This window comes from Sceloporus occidentalis, unplaced genomic scaffold (assembly GCF_023333645.1).
Source record: "Sceloporus occidentalis isolate IW3139 unplaced genomic scaffold, rSceOcc1.0.p SCAF_1, whole genome shotgun sequence".
NCBI classification, from domain to species: domain Eukaryota; kingdom Metazoa; phylum Chordata; class Lepidosauria; order Squamata; family Phrynosomatidae; genus Sceloporus; species Sceloporus occidentalis.
The window spans coordinates 7,872,455-7,899,192 of record NW_028316981.1 but is presented as its reverse complement, the minus strand read 5'-3'; the positions used below and the strand labels follow the sequence as shown (position 1 = coordinate 7,899,192).

The 26,738-nt window shown below is 43.9% G+C and overlaps 1 protein-coding gene and 1 pseudogene across 1 annotated transcript; one reads left to right on the top strand and one right to left on the bottom strand.

Annotated features, from left to right (window-relative positions):
* Positions 1-1,989: 1,989 nt before the first annotated feature.
* On the bottom strand, positions 1,990-11,700 carry LOC149320580 (uncharacterized). Its single transcript, XM_089504893.1, has 7 exons — positions 11,643-11,700; positions 8,670-9,191; positions 7,443-7,560; positions 6,863-6,942; positions 6,535-6,655; positions 5,812-5,946; positions 1,990-3,468 (listed from the first exon to the last, which is right to left on the bottom strand). The coding sequence occupies exons 2-7, from the start codon at positions 9,132-9,134 to the stop codon at positions 2,117-2,119; spliced, it is 2,271 nt and encodes a 756-aa protein (XP_089361019.1). The 5' UTR covers positions 9,135-9,191; positions 11,643-11,700; the 3' UTR covers positions 1,990-2,116.
* Positions 11,701-15,793: 4,093 nt separating this feature from the next.
* Positions 15,794-26,738, top strand: LOC149320579 (uncharacterized; annotated as a pseudogene).

Here is a 26,738-nt window from a genome sequence, read left to right as displayed (position 1 = left end):
GAGTGACTTGTTTGCTTAGCCCTGAAGCAGCCATTGTCCACTGCAGATGTCAGGACCTTTAGGCCTGAAAGTATCCCCCACACTGTTGTAGCTTTCTTAAGAAGAGGAGGTGGTTTGTGACTCTTTTCAGTCTCCTATTGATTTAATTCAGCATGGTAGTTCATAATTTTATTCAAATCAGAAATTTTATACAATTTCTACTGGATGTTCTTTTATAAAACACAGTATCACATATTATTATTTGTGAAAAGGCACAATGAACCCCTTCATAACCCTTTAGTGTGTTTATTGTGGCTGAAAAAGTACTAGGCACTTGGGAAATTAAGTGAAAATTTTTCCTCAATCACCCCATTTCCTCCTCTTTTGGATCCCTTCTCTTCCCCCCCACACACTTCTGTTTTCATCCACTCCATGATTCAGTGGGTCACATACGTTTGAGGGATTTGGTGAGGCTGGACCTATTAATTTGAGGCCAGAAGAGTCATTTAAATCCATGTCCTCTCCATGACTACTCAGAAGTATATCCCACCAAAACCTGTTTTCAATCCCTTAGCGTACTTAGTATTACACACTCAGTGTTAGGCACTTAAATAATTATGCTGAGAATTTTCCTCACTGACCCCTTCCCATTCACTCCTGTAGCTCACCAGCCTTTATCATCATTCCTTATTAACTTTTAATGAACAAGATATTTGAGCCAATCTTGTGGAAGTCGCAATAATAAAATGTGTCCCTATAGTCAGTGATGACAACTTTTTTTGCTGTTCTCGGTAAAATCCCTCTTCCTGATAACAACTTTAAAATAACATATCATTTAATGACAATTCACCCAACTAAATGATATCAATTATTAATGTTACTGGCAATGAATTCATCCCCCCAATTTCTAACACTGAATATTCTTGAATTAATTTTCAAAGCTAACATTCTAAATCCCAGTAAATCTAAATCTAAGCCCCAGATCTGGGGAAAGAACGGGATACAAATAAATAATAATAATAATAATAATAATAATAATAATAATAAATGAGGTAACTACCAACTGGCCTGCAACAGATAGAAACATCATCTACATTCTGTTGGGATTTTGATATGAATAATTAATAGGCTTGACTCTCATAGTCACTTCTGATTGCTGCTAATAGTTTACTCTCTTTTACATATATTTGGGCACATAAATTTAACTCCAAGAATATTTTGTTAAAAGTGTAACATACAAAAGAGACTCAGAGTTGTAAACATATATCCTTCTGGCAAAACTAGGTCACTTCCGATTCCTGTCTTTCAAGAAAACAACTGAAAATGTTTTACAGTAAATATAAAGTATATAAACTTTTCTAGATATTTTTCTAATACTGGCCCCATACAGACAGGCCAAAATAAAGGTGCTTCGGGTCACTTTGGAGGTATACTGTTTAAATGATGTATGTGTCCTAAGAGTCCAGTTCTAAGGACTGGAGCGCAGCTTTGGTGCAGCTTCCGGACTCTTAGGACACATGCATCATTTAAACAGCATACCTCTAAAGTGAACTGAATCAGCTTTATTTTGGCAGTCTGTATGGGGCCACTGTTTCTGTTTCACAGACCTGACAATGACTGTTGCCCAGTTACTACTGCAACTTGGATCTCAAGAGAAGGATCTCTTTTTGTCTTGCTAATAGAACTTAAAATTTTCTTCTGGAAAATTCACATGGCCAGAAAAGGGGGCAGCCTGCATGAATGCCCCTCCAACAACACCTGAACTGAGAACAGCAACATCGTGACAAAATACAGGTTTGTCACTAACATCATCATACTTTTTAAAAATCCTGTATGATTTTTAGCATCTTTGCCTGATGAAAAAGCCAGCGGAGCTTCAAAAGCTACCAACATGTATTTTGTGCATTTTGGTTGGCCAATAAAAGTATCGCCGTTTTGTGAATTTTGGCTGTTATTGTTCATTAACTGGTAAAGAACAACTTGAAACCTTCTTCTGTCCTCTGTATAAAGTATTTTCAGTTACTTTTTATTTGATATTTTATCAAAATAAGTCATATTATGCTTTAGGAGAGGAAGTTTTAAATTCCCATAGTTCTTTAAAAATTGTAAAGAAATATTATTTTAAATTCAACTTTCTCTATGATAAAAGTTCAGGCCCTAGGTGGGTTGTCTGAGGGAAAACAAGGGCGCTTTTCTTACTACAGCTCTTTCTACACTCTGAGCACTTCAATGCTCGCTCCCCCGGATGAGTCGCCTGCCGAGAAGTGAGACGGATTTTCTGGCAGAAACTCTTCCCACACTCCAAACATGTCGATATTTTTTCCCTTGCGTGAGATGCTTGATGACGAGTGAGGTCTGGCTTCCGAAGGAAACTCTTCCCACACTCCAAGCATGTAAATGGCTTCTCTCCTGTGTGAGTTATTTGATGACGAATCACACTTTGCCTCCAACTGAAACTTTTCCCACACTCCAAGCATTTATATGGTTTTTCTCCAGCGTGAACAGCTTGGTGAGCAGTGAGTCTTGTCCTCCGAAAGAAACTCTTTCCGCACTCAAGGCATTTAAATGGTTTTTCCCCTGTGTGCGTTGCTTGGTGAAGAAGTAGGGTTGTCTTCAGACTGAAACTACGTCCACACTCTAAGCATTTAAATGGTTTCTCTCCTGTGTGGATTCTTTGATGTTCTGTGAGGTGGGTCTTACGTCGGAAGCGCTTTCCACATTCCAAGCAGTGGAATGGCTTTTCTCCCGTGTGAGTTGCTTGATGATCAATTAGGCTTCTCTTCTCCGTGAAAGTGCTTCCACACTCCAAACATTTAAATGGTTTCTGCCCTGTGTGAATTGTTTGATGAGAGGCAAGGTGTTCCCTCCGACGGAAGCTCTTGCCACACTCCAAGCATTTGAATGGTTTCTCCGTTGAGTGAGTTATTTGATGAGAAGTGAGGTGTTCCTTCCGAATGAAAGTCTTTCCACACTCCAAGCACTTGAATGGCTTGTCCCCAGTGTGGATTGCCTGATGATAATTAAGATGTTTCTTCTGACAGAAGCTCTTTCCACACTCCAAGCATTTAAATGGCTTCTCCCCAGTATGAATTGCTTGATGGGAAATAAGGTATTCTTTCCGACTAAAACTCTTCCCACATTTCAGACACTGAAATGGCTTCTCTCCTGTGTGAGTCGCTTGGTGATAGGTGAGATGTATCTTTTGATTGAAGCTCTTTCCACACTGCAAGCACTTAAATGGTTTCTCTCCAGTGTGAATTGCTTGATGACAAGTGAGGCTTCTCTTCCGACTGAAACTTTTCCCACACTCCAAACATGTAAAGAGTTTCTCTCCTGTGTGAAATGCTCGATGACAAGCGATACTTATCTTCTGGCTGAAAGATTTTCCACACTCCAAGCACTTAAATGGTTTCTCCCTAGTATAAGTTGCTTGATGGCCAGAGAGACATGTCTCCTGACTCTTTCCATATTCCAAGTATTTAGATAGTTCTTGATGACAAGGAAAATGTACATATTTAAAAAAACATGAATAGGTTATGTTAGATTATGGTTCTAATTAAATAGTTTACAATTACACAAAAAGAAATGTTTGGTTAAGACAGGGTTTCAGTATGACCTCTTTTTAACTATTAGCTGACTATTAACTGTGGCAAACTTTGTTTTGAGATTGCACCAAAAATTATACCAAGATTCAAATACCGGAATAAATAATATCTAAACTGGAAGTGGGAAAAGTATAGCTGTTTGTTCAACCCAACAACTTCTGGACTCCCTTGCACAGTTGGCCCTCCATATCCATTACCCACAGATTCGACTATCCACTGCTTGGTAATATTAAAAAATACATAAAGGCAAACCTTGATTTTCCCATTTGGACACCATTTTACTATGTCATTGTATATAATGGAACTTGAGCATCCACAGATTTTGGAATCTTGGTATTTTGACTAGCAAATGAAGGACAAAAGCCTTCACCAACTCACTTTTTTAAAAGGTTATGACATGGACCCTTTGCACAATTTAATAATTTTTAAGCCTTGTGTTATTAATGAGGAAGTGGTCATTCCCAGTTTTAGTTTCCCCCCAATTTTTAGAATACATTTTTAAAAGTCCATGCAATACCTGCCAAAGTTGTGTTCTCTTGCTCTAAACACTGACAAATAGCATGACACTTTGGTAGTAATGATAAAGTCACATTTTAAAATTACACCAAAAAGCTTAATTGCTGTGAAATCAGTTTAGACACTACATTATAACTATTCTTTAAAAACATAAGGACATGTGTCTACCATTTGTAGACCATTGTAGACAGAGAGGCACATTGCTTCATCCCACCACTTTCACAGGTACATCTGGTGGGAACATGAACTTCTCAGTGGCTGCCCTGGGGTATGGAACTCGCTTCCGAAAGAATTTAGACTGCCTCTCTCCCTACTTTCCTTTTGCAAAGAAGCAAAGACTTTTCTTTTCCAATAAGAGTTAGAAGAGTGATGATATAAGACCCATCTTACACTGTCCCTGCTAGATATTGCTAATTGTTGTGTTGGTGTGTGTGTTTTACTGATATACATCTCAATCTGCTCTATTTAATGATAATATGTAAAATGTAACATGTTACATTTTAATACATAACTGTTTCAACTTTTCAAATTGTTTAATTCGTCTTTAAATTTTATATTTATACATTCTAATGGTTTTGTACTGTTTTTAAATAGTATTGTTCTAAATTTGCCATTCGCCACCTTGAGTCCCTATATTGAGAGAAAGGTAGGATACAAAATAAATAAATAAATAAATAAATAAATAAATAAATAAATACCTGGTTTTAATTTTTTCTGATTGTTTAACTGTATTTTAACTTTTGAATTTTGTGAATTTTTAACCTTAGAGTTTATCGCATGGGCCCTAAAATGAGCCCATTTAGGTACAACAGAATGGGATGGGGCTAGGAACCCCATTTTATTGCACACTGGAATGTTGCTGCTGCCGCCAGGCATTCCAATCGCATCCTCCCTCCATTCCAGAGGGCGCGATTTCTGAGAACTGTTCTAAAGCATTCTCAGAAATCACGCCCTCTGGAACAGAGGGAGGACGTGATTGGAATGCCTAGCAGCAGCAGCGGTATTCCGGTGTGCAGTAAAATGGAGTTCCTAGCCCCATCCTGTTCCGTAACGCAACGGACCCATTTTAGGGCCCGTGCGATAAACTTCAATGTTTTTTCATTGTTGTAAACCAGATTGAGTCCCAATCTGGGAAACAGGCAGGATAGAAACAAATATTTGTTGCTGTTGTTATTGTGTGCTTTCAAGTCATTTCCAACTTATGGTGACCATAAATATACATTTAAATTTTTTTACAGTTGTCTCTTTTTTGTTTTGTAACTCCATAGTCTCCATTCAAATGCTCCTTTTTCTGGTCTCTGTGCCTCATTGTGGTTATTTGAGTGGCCACCCTTACATAAATAGTTTGTGCGCCTGTGCAGAGCCACAAATGGAATGGGACGTTCTAGAGTTGAATAGCTTTCAGTGGGCACTCTGTCTCATTCCCCAACATGGCTCTTCCCTGCTTTCATGCTGGGCTAGGGGAGAGGTTCCTGCCAAAAAGCTACTCAGTTCTGGAACATTCTGCTTGAGGATCAATGCTTTGGTATTCTAGGAATTGTAGTTTAGTGAAACATTTCACCGTTGTCAGAGAGCTCTGATGCCCCAAAAAGCTACAGTTCCCAGGATTCCATAACATTGAGCCTTGGCAGTTAAAGTGGTGTCAAACCTGATTATTTCTACAGTGTGGATGCAACCTTAATCACAATCTTTGACTCTTTGACCAATTTACCTGATGTTTCTTGACCATTTTCCATTTCTCTCCCTGTCCAGAAAGTGACGAGTCTGTCTTCCATCTCTGTACATCTGGCTCCCTCCACCAACGGCCTGGCTGGTTCTTCTTTTACATGCTTCCAACTATCAGCTCCTGAAAAGGACAGAAATAATTGGTCAGAGCTCAACAGAGAAAGGGATGCTGAAATCAGTGTTAACCTGGTTGGTTAAATGTCACAGAATCATAGAGCTGGAAGGATCCCACAGAGGCCATCAAATCCAACTCCCCATCTGTCCTCTGCAGGATCTTCAGCTACAGCATTCCCAGTAGGCAGCTGTCTAGCCTCTTTTTCCATATAAAGGAGCCCTTGTGGCGCAGTGGTTAAATGCCTGTGCTTCAGCCACTCACTCACAAACCATAAGATTGCGAGTTCAACACCAACCAGGGCTCAAACTCGACTCAGTCTTGCATCCTTCCGAGGTCGCTAAAATCAATACCCAGCTTGTTGGGGGCAAATAGCTTACATTGTAAACTACTTAGATACTGCTTAGGTGGTATGAAGTGGCATATAAATGAATCTGCTATTGCTATATAAACCTTGAAAACTTTGGGAAAACATATACAAAGCCTGGTGATTTTCTTGTTTGTCCTACTTAAAAAAATAATTGCATTATGCCACTAAGTCATATTATGAATAACCTAATAAAATTTAAAAGGAAGGAAGGAAAGAAAGAGCCTTACCCAAAGAAGACACAGTCCCCAAATTCTCCTCCATGACTTCCTGATGCAAGGTCCTTTGGTCCGGATCCAGTAGGGCCCACTCCTCCTCCGTGAAATACACTGCCACCTCTTTGAAGACTGCCTAGACAAAGAACATTACCGTTGAACAGGAAATGCTGACCCCATCAGTAAATGGGTTACTTATGGTTGCTTATCTAGATTTAAATCTAAACAGAGACTTTGATGTGGGCCTCTTGGATGGAAAGAGAGGAAAAGGGCCAAGTTTTGTCAGGGCCATGGACACATTTCAGGGGACACAGGGAGCGCACCAAGGGATCCTTGCACCTACCTGATCCAGTGTCATCTCAGCTGGGCTGAGGACTTCAAAATGAAGAGGTGAGCTGGTATATATTGGTTCTGTAACATCTCCTGTAAGAAACGGAAAAGGAAAAAGGTGAAATGTCATTGGCCATTTTCTCTGTTTCTGGTTCAGTTTTTCTATACTCTTTCAAATGCAGAGGAAAAAACATATGCATCCAAACTATAGGAAGCAGCAGAAGATTTGAGGTAACTAAGGTCGGCTGGTGTAGCAAAAATCTTAGGCTGCATCTGCACTTCAGAAATAATGCCATTTGATACCATTTTAATTGCCATGGCTTATGGGTTCTGTAGTTTTGTGAGCTTATTTCTAATGGGGCACCAGCATATGCCGGATTTCCCTCATGTGGTGAGGTCCAGAACCAATCTCCCGTATAAGAGAAGGGCCCACTGTATATGGGACACCATTTTACTGAGTGTGTGTTCTGTGCCTTCAAGTAATTTCCCACTTATGGCGACCCTAAGGCAAACCTATTATAAGTGTTTTCTTCGCATTGCCTTCCCCTGAGGCTGAGAGAGTGTGACTTGCCCAAGTGCTCCTAGATCCTTACCTAAAGAGGCTGACATTTCATCATTGTCCTGCAGGATCCACTCAGGCTGCAACATACAGCTGGATGGAGAAGGAGACATTTCCAAGGCGGTGACCTCGTCTGCAAACAAGTCTGCCATCTGAATGTCAAAGAAGCAAAGAGAAAAATTACTAAATATATTTTTAATGGGAGAGAACATACTGTGGGTGGAGAATCTGATGTTTATTTAAATGCTGGTACTGCAGCCACAATGTTGTAAATTCGATCCCAGGGCTCCAAGGTTGACTCAGCCTTCCATACTTTTGTAGGTGTGTGTAAGGAGTACCCAGCTTGTTGGGGGCAATTGGCTAACAGATTGTAAACCTATGTGAAGTCAAAGGCTTTCATGGCCAGCATCTATAGTTTTTTGTGGGTTTTTCAGGCTATGTGGCCATCTTCTGGAAGAATTTACCCCTGACGTTTTGCCTGCATCTGTGGCTGCCACTGTCAGAGGGTGGTGGCATGGAAGTGTATGGAGTATATATACTTTTTTCTTTTTTTTTAATTTTTATTTTTATAACAGAAAGTAAAACAGTAAACATATACACGACATATAACAATATACAAAAGACAAAACAAAATCACATCACACCACACATTGACAAAGCCCTCTGAATAAACATAAAATCTCTTCCACTCAATATCTCTTGATTCCCATATCCCTCCCCCCTACCTAATTAATTCAGCATTTTCTTCTTAGTTCAGCAAGTTTCTTTTCTTTTTGCATTACCTTCTCTTGGCCTTCTAAAATTACCCCTATGGGTTTATACCTTCTTGGCCCCACCTTCTCTAACCGTTTTCTCTCTTCTTCCCTTTCATCTTGCTTGCTTCTTTTCCCCTTCAATTTTACATCTACTACCTACTCTTACTTTCTTTCACTTTCCAAATTCCTTTATCCTCAACTTCCACTTCTAAACTTGATTATTTTCTTCAAAATAAATGTCCCTGGCTCAGTGGTGTCCCCATGCCTGGTGTCACCCAGTGCAGGATGGGCTGTCAGTGGTGGTGAAGGAGGCCAATAGGGTGTGCTCGACCCTCTTCTTAGCTGTGGTGGTGGGCATCCCCTCACGAGACCACCAACACTGCAGCAAAGTCAGGAGGGTGCAGGGAGAGGTCCCAACCACGTGTCACCAATCTTCTGGGATGTCACCCAGCATATTCTGCACCCCCTACACCTCCCTAGTGACGCCACTGATCTGGCTCTCTTACCTGCTGCTCTTCCTGCCTCCTCTCCTCTGCCTGGCTCAAGAGGAAACCTTCAGCCAGGGCCACTGCCTGGGAACTGTTCTCTGCCCCACAGTCCCTGACCCAACTCTCCATCTCTGGGGGCAGGATACTCAGGAACTGCTCCAGGATCACCAAGTCCAGCATCTCAGCTTTAGTGTGTCTTTCTGGTTTCAGCCACTGGCGGCAAAGAGTGTGGAGGCGGCTGCAAAGCTCCCGGGGTCCCTGGGCCTCCTGGTATTGGAAATGCCTGAAGCGCTGGCCCTCTGCCTCTGGACGGAGGGCATCCCCCACCAAGTTCTTCTCCCAAAGTCTCCTTTCCCAGCACTGCTCTCCATTGCCAGCCTGAAAAAGAGGAGGGTCGTCTCTGAACTCAGGGCCACAGAAATCTTGCGTTCCCACCTGCAATCTGTTCTTCCAGGCAAGCTCCAATAGGGCCAAAAGTGCCATCTCCCTCCTGGTAGGATTCTCCCTCAACGTGAAAAGTGGGGCGAGGGGATCGTTGCCCTGCAAAGAAAGCAAGAAGACTGGTGAATGGCTCCCTGCAAAGACGTTTGGGCCATAGAGATATGTTTTACCATGAAGTATTTTAAAGAATGTGCTCTGTGAGTGTATCTTAATGGTTTTATAGTACTGTATTTGAATGGTTGGTATTATTATTATTTATTTATTTATAGAGCGCTGTAAAATTTGTACAGCACTTTACATAGTAGGAATCAAAACACAATAAAATAACAATAGATGATGAAAAACTTGCCACATGGCATACAATCTAAAACACCAACGTACAAAATTAAAATATTTCTAAAATAATACAGGAAGTAGAATCATAGAATTGGAAGTATATAATGTTTATGTATGTTTATGTTTTTTAAACTATATTTTGTATTTTAATGTACCCAGCCTTAAGGAGAGGTGGGGGGGGGGGAAATAAAATTTATTATTATTATTATTATTATTAAAGTAAAACTCCTCCCCCTCCCGGTAACCAATACTGAATGTGAAGTGACCTATATAAGATATTTGATTTCAGTCGGTTCTTCAATAAAAATTACTGTTTATTTATAGCTACTGACTGACTGAATTGATTTTAGTCACGTACAGGTGAAAGAACACATACGGTAACCAAAAATACACACACACACACACACACACACACACACATATATGTAAAGGCACACTTGTGTCTCAAGCCCTTCTAAAGATGGTGGGAAAAGGTGGAAAGAGGGAACAGTTTTGGAGTGTATCCATACTGCAGATTTAAAGCAGTTTGACACCCCTTCAACTACCATGACTCTACCCCACAGCATCCTGCAATTTGTCATTTGGTGAGGCATCAGAGCTCTTTGACAGACCAGGCTGAATACCTCACCAAACACAAAATTCAGGGTTCTAGAGGATTGAATCATGACAATTAAAGTAGTTTCAAACCGCTTTAATTCTGCTGTGTGGTGTGGATACCTTTTAGTGCCCCCTGAAGAGTGATCAGATGTGCGACTCCCAAGGCATTTTAAAATACTAATCGTGGGGCACCCACAAATGGACATCCAGGATGCATCTACAATGCCAAAATTATGCAGTATGACACCACTTTAAAGAGGTATAGTGGTTGAGAGATGGACTATGACTCTAGAGAGCAGGATTCAATTCCTTGCATAGCCATGAAACCCACTGGGTGACCTTAGGCAAGTCACAGCCTCAGGGGAATGCAGTGCAAACCTCCTCTGAACAAATCTTGCAAAGAAAACCCACAATAGGTTCATCTTAAGGTCTCCATTAGTTGAAAAGTACTCTAAGGCACACAACAAAATAAGGGTTTAATTCCTGGCTTAGCCATGGAAAACCTCGGGGTGATGTTGGGCAAGTCACACTCTTTCAGTCTCAGAGGAAAACAACGGTAAACCTCCTCTGAACAAATCTTGAAAAGGAAATCCCAAGGTAAATTCACTTTAGGGTTGCCATAAGCTGGAAATTATTTGAAGGCACATAACAAAACAAGGCATCAATCCCCAGCTTGACCATGAAACCCACTGGGTGACTATGAGCAAGTCACTCTCTCTCAGCGTCAGGGAAAGGCACGGGCAAATCTCCTCTGAACAAAACCTGTAAAGAAAACCCCCTAGGAAAGTTTGTTTTCATAGAGTCATAGAGTTGGAAGAGACCACAAGGGTCATCCAGTCCAACACCATTCTGTCATGCAGGAACTTACAATCAAAGCACGCCCAACAGATGGCCATCCAGCCTCTGTTTAAACACCTCCAAAGAAGGAGATGCCACCAAACTCCAAGGAAGGATTTTCACTGTCAAACAGCTCTTACTGTCAGAAAGTTCTTCCTAATGTTTAGTTGGAATTTCTTTTCCTCTAGCTTCCATCTATTGTTCCTATTCTCTGGAGCAGCAGAAAAGAAGCTTGCTCCATCTTCAATATGACACCCCTTCAAATACTTAAATAGGGCTATCGTATCACCCCTTAACCGTCTCTTCTCCAAGATAAACATACCCAGCTCCCTAAGTCTTTCCTCATAAGGTATGTTTTAATGTGCTTTTATATTGTGAGCTGCCTTGGGTCCCTTTTTGAGAGAAAAGCAACATAGAAATGAAATAAAATTTTAAAAAATTTAAAGTCAGAAACAACCTGAAGGCACCCAACAACAGCAAGAGACTCCATCCTAGGGAATCTTGGGATCTTTAGTTTGACAAGTTCTGTGGCCTTCTCTGCCCAAGAGGGCTGGTGCCTTGCCAAACTACAAATCCCAGGATCTTGTAGCATGAATGGAGCCGCCGTGGCAGTTAAAAGTCAGTCATAGAATCATAGAGTTGTAAGAGATCCCCAAAGGCTATTCAGTCCAACCCAACCCCTGCCATGCAGGAACTCTCAATCAAAGCATCCCTGACAGATGGCCATCCAGCCTCTGCTACCCTCCAAGGGAGTGTGTTCCACTGTCAAACAGCTCTTACTGTCAGGAAGTTCCTCCTAATGTTGAGGTGGAATCTCTTTTCCTGGAGCTTGCATCCAATACTCTGGGTCTTGTACTCTGGAGCAGCAGGAAACAAGCTCTTAACTTTCTCTTCTTCAGGCTAAACCTCCCCAGCTCCCTAAGTCCTTCCTCATAAGGCATGGTTTCCACACCCTTCACCATTTTGGTCACCATCCTCTGCATACACTCCAATTTGTCAACATCCTTTTTGGGGCCCAGAACTGGACACAGTATTGCAGGTGAGGCCTGATCAAGGCAGAATAGAGTGGCACTATTACCTCCCTTCATTTAGACACTATACTTCTATTGATGCAGCCTAAAATCGTATTGGCTTTTTTAGCTGCTGCATCGCACTGTTAACTTTCTAGTCTATTCAGGTCAATTTGAACTCTGATCCTGCCCTCTGGGGTATTAGCTACTCCTCCTAGTTTGGTGTCATCTGCACACTTGATAAGCATGCCTTCTATTCCTTCATCCAAGTCATTGATAAAGGTGTTGAACAGCACTGGGCCCAGGACAGAGCCCTGTGGGACCCCACTGGTCACCTCTATCCAGGATGAAGAGGAGCCATTGCTGAGCACCCTTTGGGTTTAGCCGGTCAACCTATTACAATATAACAGTTGCTTTGTCTAGCCCACATTTTACTATCTTGTTTGCAAGAATCTCATGAGGAATCTTGTCAAAGGCATTACTGAAATCAAGGTATGCTATTATATCTGCAGTGGGGGCAAGCTGCATCATTTCTAGAGTGCAGATGCACCTAGTGAAGTCAAAGTGGCTGGAATCAAGCTGGGGCTTTAAAAAGAGAAGGTCCCTTGAGAACATGGAAGAGGGGCTCAGGATGCAACACACTCTCTCACCTGCTGCTCTCCCACTTCTTGACTCTTTGCCTAGTGGCCAACCCTTTCCTGGGGGCAGAGGGACGCTTTGCAAAGAAATCCCCTCCTGGAGGTGCTTCCTCCCTCCCTCTCTCTCTCTCTCCCTGGGAATGGAAGACAAGGCTGAGAAGCCAAGAGAAACATATGGCGAAGGGGAGAGATTGGCCTCCTCTTGGAGGACTCAGAGCCATTGGTCACCAGCCACTTCCTGCCCCTCTAGGAACCCATCTCTCTCAGTTTAACCCTGAGTGCAAGAAGGGATGCCCAAACTTTGGTCCTCCATGTGCCTTGGACTTCAGCTCCCAGAAGCCCCAGCCAGTTTGGTCAACACTCAGTGATTCTGGGAGCTGAAGTCTATACTATATACTACCTGGAAGACCAAGGTTTGGGAAGCTCAGGCAAAGTCATATCATATGATATTATCATGTCATATATTATCATATAGTGTGTGTGAAATTAATAGGGATGCAGTGGCTTAGTGGTTAAGGAGGAGGAGGAGGAGGAGGAGAAGGGTCAGGCTGGCTCCCCTTTGGACCCTGGTTCCCCAGGAAAAAGGAGGAAGAAACAGGAGGAGAAAGAGGAGGAGGAGGAGAGGTCTCTGGAGGAAGAACCACTACAAAAGCTAACCTCCTCGGCTGTCCCCCTCTATTCCTTTTCCTTCCCCAGAAGATGCTTAGCATTTAAAGGGACCAGTTTTCATCCACTCTGGAAAGGTAAGCAGGGTCAGGCCTGGGTTACACTTGGATGGAGGACTGCTTAGTAAATCCTGTGAAATTACATTGTAAATTGGCAAGAAACTTGAAGGCATGGATGGGTGCACACAGTTCTAAGTCCCGAGTATAATTTTCTCTACCTGAAAGGGACTGTTAATAAAATATCTTTGGCTTAAAATGCCAAACCTTGTGCTGATACCATGAATTACCACACCGGATGATGCCAACCCTAGTGACGCCATTGGAGCATAGGCCTAATGTGTAGATTAGAAACATTATTGCATAACACCTCTCATATATATATATATTGGATCCTCCATATTTGCTGGGGTTAGGGGCACAGGACCCCTGTGAAAGTATAAAAAACACAAATTAAAAAACACCTTTTTTAACCTGTGAGAATATCTCTCTAGGAACCTATAGGTCCTCCAGGGCAATTCCATGGTCAAGATCTGCCCAAAGCTGACCATGAAATTACCCTGGAGGACCTACAAATGCCTAGAGAAGTGTTCTCTCCAGCATGACCTTTGACAGAGGTTGGCAAGAGTCATGCCGGAGGACCTAAAGATTCCTAGAGAGAACGTATTAACCAAATCTATGAATAACTAAATCCACAAAAATTAAAGCGACAAACGTGGAGGTCCAGCTGTAGATAGAGTAATTAAAGGGGAGGAAAAACCAATAATTACTCTCTAAAATTAATGCCAAAAAGTAAGGACTCAAGCAACAGAGACTGGGGCATGGAGCAATGGATACAAACTGCAGGAAAAGAGATTTCACCTCAACATTAGGAAGAACATCCTGACCATCAGAGCTTTTTGATAGTGAGACACACTCTCTCGGAGAGTGGTGGAGTGTCTTTCTTTGGAGGTTTCTTTGGATGGCCATCTGTCACAGGGTGCTTTGATTGAGAGTTCCTGCATGGCAGGAGGTTGGGCTGGATAGCCCTTGAGGTCTCTTCCAACTCTTATGATTCTATGATCCTAATAATGCTTTTCATCCCATCTCTGATTGTTTATTGTCTGCAGAAGTTTATAAGTCATCACCTTGTGTGCTAAGGTGCACTTTCTTTTGTGACTTATCAGTCATTGATCTCCATTCTGTTTCCCCTACACTTCTGTATGCCATTTTTTGGCCATTCAGGTGGTTGGTATTCCTTTCCTCTCTCTGCAGCACCCAAAGACTTACCATTCAGCCTCTGAAGCTCTCCCATCTGACGATTTTTATGCCTTGTGGGAGTGGGCAGAATCGGAAAATCATTTGGTTGTGTACCTGTAGTCAGCATTAAATTATACCCGCAGCATTGAATCATAGAATCGTAGAGTTAGAAGATACCTCAAGGGCCATCCAGTCCAACCCCATCCTGCCATGCAGGAACTCACAATCAAAGCATCCCTAACAGATGGCCATCCAGCCTCTGCTTAAAGACCTCCAAAGAAGGAGACTCCACCATTCTCCGAGGGAAAGTCTTCCACTGCTGAATAGCCCTTACTGTCAGGAAGTTCCTCCTAATGTTGAGCTGGAATCCCTTTTCCTGGAGCTTGCATCCATTGTTTCTATTCTCTGGAGCAGCAGGAAACAAGCTTGCTCCATCCTCAGTGTGACACCCCTTCAAATACTTAAACAGGCTATCATATCACCTCTTAACTTTTTCTTCTCTGGGCTAAACATCCCCACCTCCCTAAGTCCTTCCTCATAAGGCATGGTTTCCACACCCTTCACGATTTTGGTCACCCTCCTCTGCATACACTCCAATTTGTCAACATCCTTTTTGGTGCCCAGAACTGGATACAGTATTGCAGGTGAGGCCTGATCAAGGCAGAATAGAGTGGCACTATTACTTCCTTTCATTTAGACACTATACGTCTATTGATTCAACCTAAAATCGCATTGGCTTTTTTAGCTGCCGCATCACACTGTTGACTCATGTTCAACTTGTGGTCTATTAGGACTCCTAGATCCCTTTCACATATAGTCTCCTTAAGCCAGGTGTCCCTCCTCAGGATCCTCTGAACCTGCAGAGGACCCTGCCATGTCTCAGCGCTGGAAGTAATCATTTTGTATCTGGCTTCAGAGCCATAGCCAGACATTTCTTCAACCTTGCCTTGTTATGAGGTATGAAGATTTTGTTCTTTGGACAAGAAAAGAAGCAACCTACTCCTATCTCTAACAATACTGCACTACACTGTTACAGCACTATTATTCCATCTTTACTGCTATGGCTGCCTCCTGCGGAATCCTGGGATTTGTAGTTTAGGGAAGGGAATTTAGGCTTCACAGAGAGCTGTTGTGCCTCATTAAACTACAAATCCCAGAATGCCACAGGAAGCAGCCATAGCAGCAAAAACACAGTAACAGTGTAGTGAAATATTGTCTTCTATCTTTGACTCATAATATTTTGTTTCCTCTACAGAAAAAGTGACTCATATCCACCTGAACCTGTGAAACGTCTCTCTCAGGACAGTTTTCGTAATCCCTCATCCAGAGAGGTGCTGCCTCAGATTCACAGGAGGACACTGTCCCTCCTCAGCAAAGCAGGAATGGTACACCATGTGTAGGTATATTTTAATTTGTTGCATGACACTTTGAGTCACGAACTGGGAAAAATGCAGACTAAAAATAACAACAACAATAACAGCAAAACAAAAGATGATGATGATGATGATGATGATGATGATGATGATGATGATGATGATGATGATGATGATGATGTGAGAGGTACCACCTAGTCTGGCAGCAAAATGTTTTCAACTGGTTCAGTAGATACTATAGAATTTACCACATGTGTGTATGTGTTGTTTGCCTTTAGGTAATTTTTTTACTTATGGCGACCCTCTAGCAACCCTATCATGGGGTTTTCTTGGCAAGATTTGTTCAGAAGGGGTTTGTCCTTGCCTTCCCCTGAGGCTGAGAGAGTGTGACTTGCAGACATGTAATAGACTGGCTGAAAGAGGGAAGAGGAGAGACAGGGAGAGGAGAAGGCAAAGAGAGGGAAAGTTGTTTAGGGCAGACTAAGGGAGGAGGAAAAGTCGCTCTTTCAGTCACAACCGTTCTCTTCTGTACAGAAAAAAGCGTCAATTTCCAGTTTGGGTTTGATTTTAAACCATTAAAAGAGTGTCCGTAATGGTGCTTCACTGAACATCTTGGTTTCTTTGTAGGTCTTGATATTTGGTAGCAGTTTGGCCAGTCTTTTGCCTGAGGAGGGAGAAGACAAAAGAAGTGCTTCAGCCTTAGGCAGGGTCTGCCTAGGAGTACCATTCAAAATCTGGAAAAGGAAGACTCAGCTGGTCCCAAATCAAGAAAGCCTCCCTGTGCTGTTCAGGTTCAGAGCAGAGCAGAGTTCAGGGAAAGAGGAGCCATGAAGAAGGAGGATCAGGAGGAAGCCGCTCTGTCCAGAGGGCCAATGCCAGTCCTTCAGGCAGTTTCGCTATGAAGAGGCTGAGGGGCCCCGAGGGATTTGCAGCCGACTCTCCAGTCTTTGCCATCAGTGGCTGAAGCCAGAAAGGCACACCAAGAGTCAGATGCTGGACCTGGTGATCCTGGAGCAGTTCCTGGCCGTCCTTCCTCCAGAGATGGCCAGCTGGGTCAAGGAATGTGGGGCAGAGACCAGTTCCCAGGCGGTGGCCCTGGCCGAAGGCTTCCTCCTGAGCCAGGCAGAGGAGCAGAAGCAGCAGGAAAAGCAGCAGGTGAGAGCCTTTCAGGCTGGGACCTTAGAAATATCGTTTTAAAATAAATCCCTTCTAGTTCAGTGACCAATGTTTTCTGGAAATCATCATTAGAAGGAATATCTTCTTCCCTTCTAGCCTTCTTTCTTCTCTCATTCTTCCCGTTAAGATTCTTAATGCTGTTTTTGTCCTAGGACCTATTGGGAGAAAAGGCCACTGAAATCCTGGAGGCAGAAAAGGTGTCCTTAGACTCTGGACAGAGAGCGCAGTCCAGGCAGATCCTACAGAAGGGCTCAGGGAATGCCATCTCATTAGGTAAGGATGAAGGACGGCATTCTTTGGTTTCCTCTCCTCAATATACCTGTAATAGACAAGTTGCAGCAATCTTGCCCTGGGTCTGTCTCTGGGGTGATGCTGTCAGTTCCTCAAAATGCTGGGCCCTGGGAGGGCGCCCAAAATTGTATTCAATGGGAGAATTAATTTGGTCAAGAAGGGTTATCCTGTACCCTCTTCTTTTCTAAGGACTGGAAACATTTTTTGTCTTTTTCTTTCCTTCCATCAGACTTGCGCAGCATGCCATTTTTAGCAAATTTAAACAGCAAAAAACTCAAGTTACACAGTTTTGTGCTCTGACTGGGTAATAATTTTGGTTCACGGATACCATTTCTTCTCCTAGGTAACTTTTGAGGAGGCGACTGTGTCTTTCAGTGAGGACGAATGGGCCTTGCTGGATCCAAACCAAAGGGCCCTTCACAGGGCAGTCATGGAGGAGAATTTGGCAATCATTGATGTTTATCACACTATACTCTTAAAGTGCTACTATTCCACTTTGACTCCTCTAGCTGCCTCCTGTTGCATTCTGGGATTTGCAATTTTAAGGAGGGGTATTTAGAATTCTCAGGCAGAGAAGTTCTCTGCCTGAGAATTCTAAATACCCCTCCTTAAAACTGCCAATCCCAGAATTCAACAGGAGGCAGCTAGAGGAGTCAAAGTGGAATAGTAGCACTTTAAGAGTATAGTGTGATAAACATCCTGGTCTCTCTGGGTGAGGCTCCCTCTTTCTCTTGGCTGATTCAATCTTTTTGCTGCTGATGCTCAATACCTATAGTCTCTTTCTGCCCCCATGCTGTAATTCTGACAGCTGAGTCACTTTCTACCAGGTGGATGTGCCCCTGAGGATAAAACAACCAGTGGCTTAGCCCTCGGAAATCAGTCAAGATCTCATTCGATATAATTATTGTCAAATGTATATATCAGCTTTACAGAGTGTGTTTCAAGGCAAAGAGCTGATCCCCATAGGCACAATGTTTCAAACCACTGATTTTCCATTGATCATAATAATTTATTTATTTATTAATTAATTTATTTATTTATATCCCGCCTCTTCCCTTTTTGGGATCTACCCATGTGCTGAATAGATTAGGCTAATAATAGATTATTAGCCTAATCTATTCAGCAGATGGCTAGCTCTCTTCTATTTCTTTTTTTCCTGTGTTCTAACTGACAAAGGCAGGTTATTTCTTTCCTGAATATGAAAGTCCATATGTTGTGGGACTGTAACTCCTACTGGTTGGGAGAAGTTGCACTTTTGGAGCCGCAGGCCACCAAGAGTGACATGTAGCCCACCTGACTTACTGTAAATAGTTTTATTGCCAGAAATGCTCCTATAACTGTTTACATGAGAAACAAAGCAAAAGGTTCCTGCCCACAAGGCTTACAATCTCAACAGAACAAAAATATTATGAATGTGTTAATCAATATAAACAAAATTAATAAGATATTAAGGTTGTGAAATCTGTATAGCAACCAGCTTGTTTGAAAATTGTTGAAACGTGCTGAGTTGAGCTAGTGGTCACTCAGAGACATTGGAGCCCTACCTGCCTAAAATTCCCTGCTCCAACTGGGGAATGTTGATGTCAAAAATATCTTTCATCCAGGCTCAATTTCCCAGCAGAGAGGGTCCTGTCCTCCTGTAATTTGGGTTTAGCTCCTCCTATTTGCTCCTGTAGGCAGGGACAATAAACAAAAGACCGGCCCTTATATAGGGAGGAGCTAGCCCCCCTGAGCCTCAGTCTTGTTCCTGCCTAAGCTCCTAGCAGGATGTTCTCTTCGAGCCAGCGAAGTTTTTCCTTTCCTCGAAAGCGGTTTGAGATTTTCTTGGCCTTCCCTTCTTCTCCTCTCTCCTGCCTTTCCCCCCCCCCCTTCCTTGGTGGTGGCTATGGCAGAGGACCCTGAGAGCATGGGTGAAGGGCCATCCTTAACCCAGGCTTCCCTAGCTCAGGGTCTGCCAGCTCAACAGAGGGAGCTGGCATCAGAGGGAGACCCATTGGGATGTGTTTGCTGTTGCTCTGCAGCTTCTTTACTACAGCCTTGGAAGCATGAAGAAGACTTAAAATGGCAAGGGCTCCCAGGATTGGAGAAAGGTCTTGGCTTTGCCAATGACTCTCCCTCTCCTCCAAAGCTGCCCCCTTTCATGGTGGGAGCACAGGAGATCTCTGCAAACAGCATTGCAGCACATGGGAGCCGTGGGAAGAGATGGTGAGGGGTTTCCCCTCCATGTCTCTGTTTCTCCACATCACCTCTGCCCAGCCTGTTTAAGGCCAGGGATCAGTGAGGAAACTGGCCAGAAGTCATGGAAACTTCCCTCCTCAGCATCTCTGCCCAGCCAGAGTTCAGAGGACAGGCCAGCCAAAAGCCATGGCAAAGGATTTCTCTGCACCACCTCTGCCCAGCCTGTTTAAGGCCAGGGATCAGTGAGGAAACTGGCCAGAAGTCATGGAGACTTCCCTCCTCAGCATCTCTGCCCAGCCAGAGTTCAGAGGACAGGCCAGCCAAAAGCCATGGCAAAGGATTTCTCTGCACCACCTCTGCCCAGCCTGTTTAAGGCCAGGGATCAGTGAGGAAACTGGCCAGAAGTCATGGAAACTTCCCTCCTCAGCATCTCTGCCCAGCCAGAGTTCAGAGGACAGGCCAGCCAAAAGCCATGGCAAAGGATTTCTCTGCATCACCTCTGCCCAGCCTGAAATGGCCAAGGTCAGAGAGGCAAGCCAGCCAGAAGCCACAGGAGAACGGTGAGTACCAGGGGTCCTCTCTCTCTAGCCACCAAAGAACCTTTGCCAGATCTAATGCCCTCGCTCAGGGCAGGCATTGCCATGAGGTCTCTGCCATGGCCATTGCAGGCACTATGCCTAGCATAAGGTTTGGGACTCTGCCAGGAGGGCAGATGGGGGCATTAACCCTTGGTCTCCCCCTTCCTTCCCATCTCTGGCCCCAATGGCACCCAGGACCCTAACAGGTGTGGGGGATCCTTTTGCAGACTGGGAAACACATGGTGGTGTTGCCAGGGCTCCTGCACATTCCTTTTGAATTCTTATAATGAGATGGTGTGTAAGGAGGCAGAGAATTCCTCTTCTATGTTGTACAGCCGCATGGCTGTAAAGGAAGCTGGACTTGGCCCAGCAGGAGCTGAAGCTTCCAACTCTAAAATGGTCTTTTTTGGCTGCAACAGAGCATCCCACAAAAAGCACAAAATGGCTTCATGTCCACCCCAGAGAGAGCATGGCCTCTGCCACCCACTTCTAAACAGAGGCTGGAGGGCCATCTATCGGGAATGCTTTGATTGAGAATTCCTGCATGGCAGAATGGGGTTGGACTGGATGGCCCTTGGGATCTCTTCCAACCCAGGGATTCTTTGAGAGACCACATGGATACAAATCCTCCTGTGTTCCCTCCCCAAAAAATTACAACAACAAAAAGGGGTAAACCATTTGTGGATATCATGGGTGGAGAGTTCCCTTCACCCCCAATTGTGTTTGGCTGCCCCAAACCATGTCACTCTTGAGAGAAAAGCTTGAGCGCTTGGCCTCTCCTTTCCATCAGAGATTATCCTTTCTCAGGACACAGACTTACCTCAGGTAAATGTAGGGCCATGGCCCACAGCAGTCCCTCTGCCCTTCCCAGCTACCTATGCAAGTGGGAGGGAGTTGAGGACCAAGCTTGCTTCTATCATGCAGCCAGGTTACTATAGAGCCTGCCTGCAATTAAAAGGGCTAAGCTGTAAACCCCAGCCTGAAACTGGGGCTGTTTTAAACATAAATAAAACAAAATGCCCTGTGAGTATCAGGGCTACACTACAGGCCATATGCAGCTATCTACCCATGATTAGCAATGGTCTTCAGTCACTGCTAACTTAAGAGCAGTTTCCTCAGTGCTTGGAATAAGCCACTGCCCAGGCAGCCTCCCTTGATGGGGCAAATAAAGGAGGGGAGAGCCCCCACATCAACAGGGCTGTGGGCTCAGATTTACAAGAGATACTGGTTAACCTTTCAGGTGTTCATTTTATTACTGTTAGCACATGAGGTTTGAGTTGTGCTGTTTCTGCTTGCCCCCCTCTCCTTTTTCCAGGCCAGAGAAGATGCCTAGAAACTAATTCTTCAAGGGAGGGGCTAGCCATAAAAGCCACATGATGACTTTTCTTGCCTCCTCATGGGCCTCCATCACTGTCTCCATTAGGTCCAGAGCCTTTTTTGCCTTAGGGGGAACAGCCAAAGACATAGGATGAGCACATGGTTCTACCTCCTTTGTGCAAACTGTTATCAGCCATAGCACTTCTCATTAAGAGCATAAGCTTTAAGAATACAGATTCATTTAAATGCTAATAAACAGGGTGACTCAAGCAAGGAGAAGGTCTCTGGTCACTCAGCAGACCTCTAATGCTTACATGCATTGAGGATCTTTGGTAAAAACATCTCATATGAGGTGATAGATATATTGGATTAAGGTGACCAACCAAACTCCATTTTAGTGGCAAAAGGATTATGTTCCTGTTATAAAACACAGTGAACCTCAGTCAGCTAGCCTCAAAAGATGTGGCTCCCCTTGCCTTCCCTTCTTTCTTGGAGAGATGTCTGTTAAAGGGAAGAAACTAAAAAACAACAACAACAACAACACAGTTTCTTCCATGAGATGGTTCTCACTAATACAAGGGGTTAAGAAAAATTCTTATCAAAAACAAAGAGACAGACTCCTCTCCATGGGGGGAGAAACTCCCCTTCCTCCATGAGTGTTTTAAAACAATATAATCAGGTTTCTCTACTAAGGGGTTGCTTCAAATCCCATTCAGACATCCTACAGAGCCCTGAGGGGTCTGCCACAAAAATCACAATTACCTCTTACCTTGTCTAGATTGTTAAATTTTAAGTAAGAATGCCTGCTGATGGGCTTGCCATTCAACTGCCTGGCTTGGAAAGCCTATTGTAACAGGATCTATCATGCATATGATGAATTGGGCTCAAGGCCATGAAGGTTCATACTGCTAATCTCTTTTCTTTAGTGGTCTCAGGGTGCTGCAAGATTCCTTTGCATATTGTTGGGCATGCTTTGATTGTGATTTCCTGCATGGCAGGGGGTTGGACTTGATGGCCCTTGTGGTCTCATCCAACTCCATGATTCTATGATTTTATGGTTATAAGGTTAGCTGCTGTGTGGGTGAGTGTCTTATCCCTGATTGGGTTTTCATGGCATGGTCTGGTCCAAACTACACCATTGTTTACTACCTTTTGGGGCTGGAAAAACGGACTTCCTAGTGCCTATGCCTTGTTTTCTGCTAGCAAAAATGCTCAGATTTAATATACCATACGGCTCCATATAGAGACTTACACCAGCCACCTATATGCCTATATGCCCACAAAACAAAACAAAAATACAACACAGCAAACTATGATTTTACTATTTCTATAGGAGACTCCGTTTTACTATGCGATTATATTTTATGTGCCTTGAGCTTCCATGGATTTGGTACCCATGCAAAGTCCTAAATCCAACTCCATATCGAGGGCCCACTATACTATTTTAAATTGAGGTTTGTGTTCCTTTGACAGATTCCTTTTGCGGAGAAAATTCTCTCCGCGAAATTAGATACCAGAGGGCTATCCTTGCCAAGCCCCCTGTTCCCATTTCATGACTCCTTAATCAGCAGTTCATTTAGCCGGGAGACCCCTCAGCCTTCATACAGGTTGATGATAGTCTGCTACATGGAGTTGGGGTGATTTTTGAAGTCTCTAGACAAGTTCATCCTCAAAAGAAATCAGACTTAATTCTGACCACATGCCCTGTTAACACAGAGTGCATCTATGCTTCTGCATGGACTCACCAATGTCTGCGAGATAAAGGTTAATCCAGTGTCTTCTTTGCCTAACCATGGGATTAGTCTTATTTTACACAGGTTCACAGATGTTCCAGTAAAGAACTGCACATTGTTTTGAAATTTTAATTGGAGGTCAGACATTAACATTCCTCTTTCAGAGTGGTAAGTCTTAATTACTACAAATGAAATCACCTTAATATCACCTTCATTGCTATAACCAGTTGACAAGGTGATCAGTGATAGGCTGGAAGCTGCCATAGGTCCAGATTAGATCAGGTTCTATTCTGATTGATCACATAATCCACTGCTTAGGCAAGTTCTCATCAACTGCTTCAGGTTTTTCAGTGGCTGACCTGCTATAGTCCATCCAAGAGGATATTAAGAAGGGACTTGACCCAACATGGTTATAAGGCAGGTGTCTGCCATCACGTCATTTCTGCTCCATACGAGAGCAGCTAGAATGGCGGCCATCCTCACATTAATAGGCTGTTGAGGGGAGTTTTCCAACAGGGCCTGCCCACCAGACATCGTTTTCCATCTTGGGATGTGAACATGGTCTTAAAGGCTCTGATGGTTGGGCCGATCAAGTCCCTTTGGGAGGCCTTCCTCAAACACCTCTCCCTCAAGGTCTTCTTCCTCACGGCCATTCCCTCCGCCAGATGGGTGTCAGAGCTGGGGCCCTGTCGGTACGTAAAGACTTGTGTATTTTTAGGCCTGTCTCAGTGTGCCTTCGTCCAGACCCTACCTTTGTGCCTAGGGTCAACTCAGCCTTTCAGGTGTCACAGGACATTCTCCTGCCTTCATTCTGCCCCGATCCTAAGAAGGACTTGGAAAAGACCTGGCACACATTGGATGTGTGCAGAGCCCTCAAAATCTACATCAAGAGGACTTCAACCTTAAGGTCATCTGAGATGTTCTTTTCCTTTCGCCTGGGCTCTTTGAGGTGCAAGGTACCAGTCTCGACTCTGAGTAGGTGGATCAGGTCTTTTATTCAAAAGAGCTACTGAACTCTTGATCTCACTCCACCCGAGGGGTTGATGGTGCACTCAACCAGGAGTGCATCTACCTCTGCGGCCTTGACCACTAGCACCTCCCTGTCAGATATTTGCAAGGTGGCCACATGGAAGTCGCCTTCGACCTTCATAAGACATTACAAACTGGATGTGTCTCAGTCCGCAGAGGCATCATTTGAAAGGAGGTTCCTCCAACAGATTGTGTCGGGGGCCACAGTCTCCTAGCAGCACCTCCCTCCCAATTCGAGAGGGCTTTTGTAAATCCCAGATTACAGGAGGACAGGACCCTCTCTGCTGGGAAAAGGAACGTTGGGTACTTACCGTGACACGTTCATTTCCTGCAGAGAAGGGTCCTGGCATCCTGCCCACCCGGGTGCTGCCTGCGGCCTCCGACCCTGCCTGCCTGTTGGTGGACCTGCCTTGTTCTTCTTCTGGTTGCTGGACTGGTTTTTCTGAGTTCTTGTTTGTTCTTGGACTAGTTTTTTCTAAGGTGTTCTAGTTAACCCTTAGCTGATGTTTCTAAAGTTCAGTTCCTTGATTACCTTACTAGTCGCTTGGCTTGTTATTGACTGAGGCTCAGGGGGGCTAGCTCCTCCCTATATAGGGGACGGTCTTTTGTTTATTGTCCCTGCCTACAGGAGCGAATAGGAGGAGCTAAACCCAGATTACAGGAGGACAGGACCCTTCTCTGCAGGAAATGAACGTGTCACGGTAAGTACCCAACGTTCCTTTTTCTCTTGGCCTGTGGCTAAATTGTTTCTGTGTTTCTCAGGCGGTGATGGACACGAGAGAGTGAATATAAGAGAACCAAATATGTCTTTAGAGGAAAGAGCGCACTGTCACATATTTCAATTTCAACAGAAGAAAGAGAGGGGAAGTAAAATCAACATTCAAGAAAATAAGGTGAATCAAGCTTCTGCTTCTCAGGCTGGAAATTTCTGTGGAAGTTTCTTCCAAGAAAAAAGACAGAAAGGAGAAGAACAGAGTAAATGTATTTGTCTAGACTGTGGGAGGAGCCCCAGTTGTAAAGAAAGCCTTGCCCTTCACCAGGAAATTCATGTAGAAAGAATTTACACACAATAAAGAAAAAGTGAGTTCTCAGGGTGTGAAGAGACATTAAGGTGGAGATCATATCAAAACCCTGTCACCAGAAATAGGAAGACATACTTATCCAGTCATGAAGTAGATCACACTAGAGAAATACAAATTAATTATGTGGGATACACAAACAGTTTCAGTAGAAAGACAAATCTCACTCGTCACGAAAGAATTTACACAGGAGAGAAGCCATTTAAATGCCTGGAATGTGGAAAGAGTTTTAGTCAGAAAACACATTTCACTCGTCATCAAAAAATTCATACAGGAGAGAAGCCATTTAAATGCCTTGAATGTGGAAAGAAATTCAGTCGGAAGACAAATCTCACTCATCATCAAATAATACATACAGGAGAGAAGCCATTTAAATGCTTAGAATGTGGAAAGGAATTCAGTCACAAGAAACATTTCACTAGTCATCATAAAATTCTTGCAGGAGAGAAGCGATTTAAATGCCTGGAATGTGGAAAGGGATTCATTTGGAAGAGCAATCTCACTCGTCATCAAAGAGTTCATACAGGAGAAAAGCCGTTTGAATGCTTAGAATGTGGAAAGGAACTCAGTTGGAAGAAAAGTTTCACTCGTCATCAAAGAATTCATACAGGAGAGAAGCTGTTTAAATGCCTGGAAGGTGGAAATAATTTCAGTGAGAAAAGAGATTTCATTATTCATCAAAACATTCATACAGGATAAAAGCCACTTAAATACTTGGACTGTAGAAAGAGGACAGGTCTCTCCATCAGGTTACCCACACAGGGAGAAACTATGGCTGCATCTGCACTGCAGAATTAGTGCAGTTAGATGGGGCTTTAACTGCTATGGTTCATTGCTATGAAATTCTGGGAATTGTAACTTGTTGTGATCACAGAGCTCTCTGACAGAGAAGGCCAAATGTCCCACCAAACTGAAATTTCCAGAATTCATAGTACAGTGGGCCCTCCTTATACGCAGACTTGCCATGCACAGATTTGAGCACCTCCAGGAATGGGCACTCAGGAGCGCTGCCCTCATAGCTTCTTTCCTTCTAGATCCCTTCCTTCCAGCCAAGGAAAGCCCAAGCCTGGCACCTGGCTGGAAGGCAGCTCCGACGGCAGCACTCCCGAGTCCCCATTCCGGGCAGGGGCTTTGGGGTCTGGCTGGGTAAGCAGGGAAGCCTCAGCAGGTCTGGAGCTGAAACGGACCATGAAGTCATCCAGCCGGGCTCCAGAGCCCCCTCCAGGAATGAGCACTTGGCAGTGCTGCCCCGGACATTCTTTCCTTCCATGTCTTCCTTTCAGCCAAAGAGGCCCAAGCCTGGCACCTGGATGGAAGGGAGCTCCGAGGGCAGCGCTCCTGAGTCCCCATGTCCTCGGAGCTCCCTTCCTTCCAGGCCCCAGGCTTGGGTCTCCATTGCTGGAAGGAAGGGACCTGGAAGGAAAAGAGCTCCGAGGGCAGCACTTTGGCCAGCAGGCCTCAGAGCACCCCCAGGAAGGAACACTTGGCAGCACTGCCTTTGGAGCTCCCTTCCAGGCTTTCCTTCCAGCCAAGGGAGGCCCAAGCCTCGCAGTTCCTGCTGGCCCGGCGTTAG

Coding starts and splice junctions, on each gene's coding strand:
- LOC149320580 (XM_089504893.1), bottom strand. CDS start 9,134: ATGGCACTTTTGGCCCTATTGGAGCTTGCCTGGAAGAACAGATTGCAG. Junction 6,943..7,442: donor TGAAATGTCAGCCTCTTTAG/GTAAGGATCTAG, acceptor CGTTTCTTACAG/GAGATGTTACAGAACCAATA. Junction 6,656..6,862: donor CTGAGATGACACTGGATCAG/GTAGGTGCAAGG, acceptor TTCTTTGTCTAG/GCAGTCTTCAAAGAGGTGGC.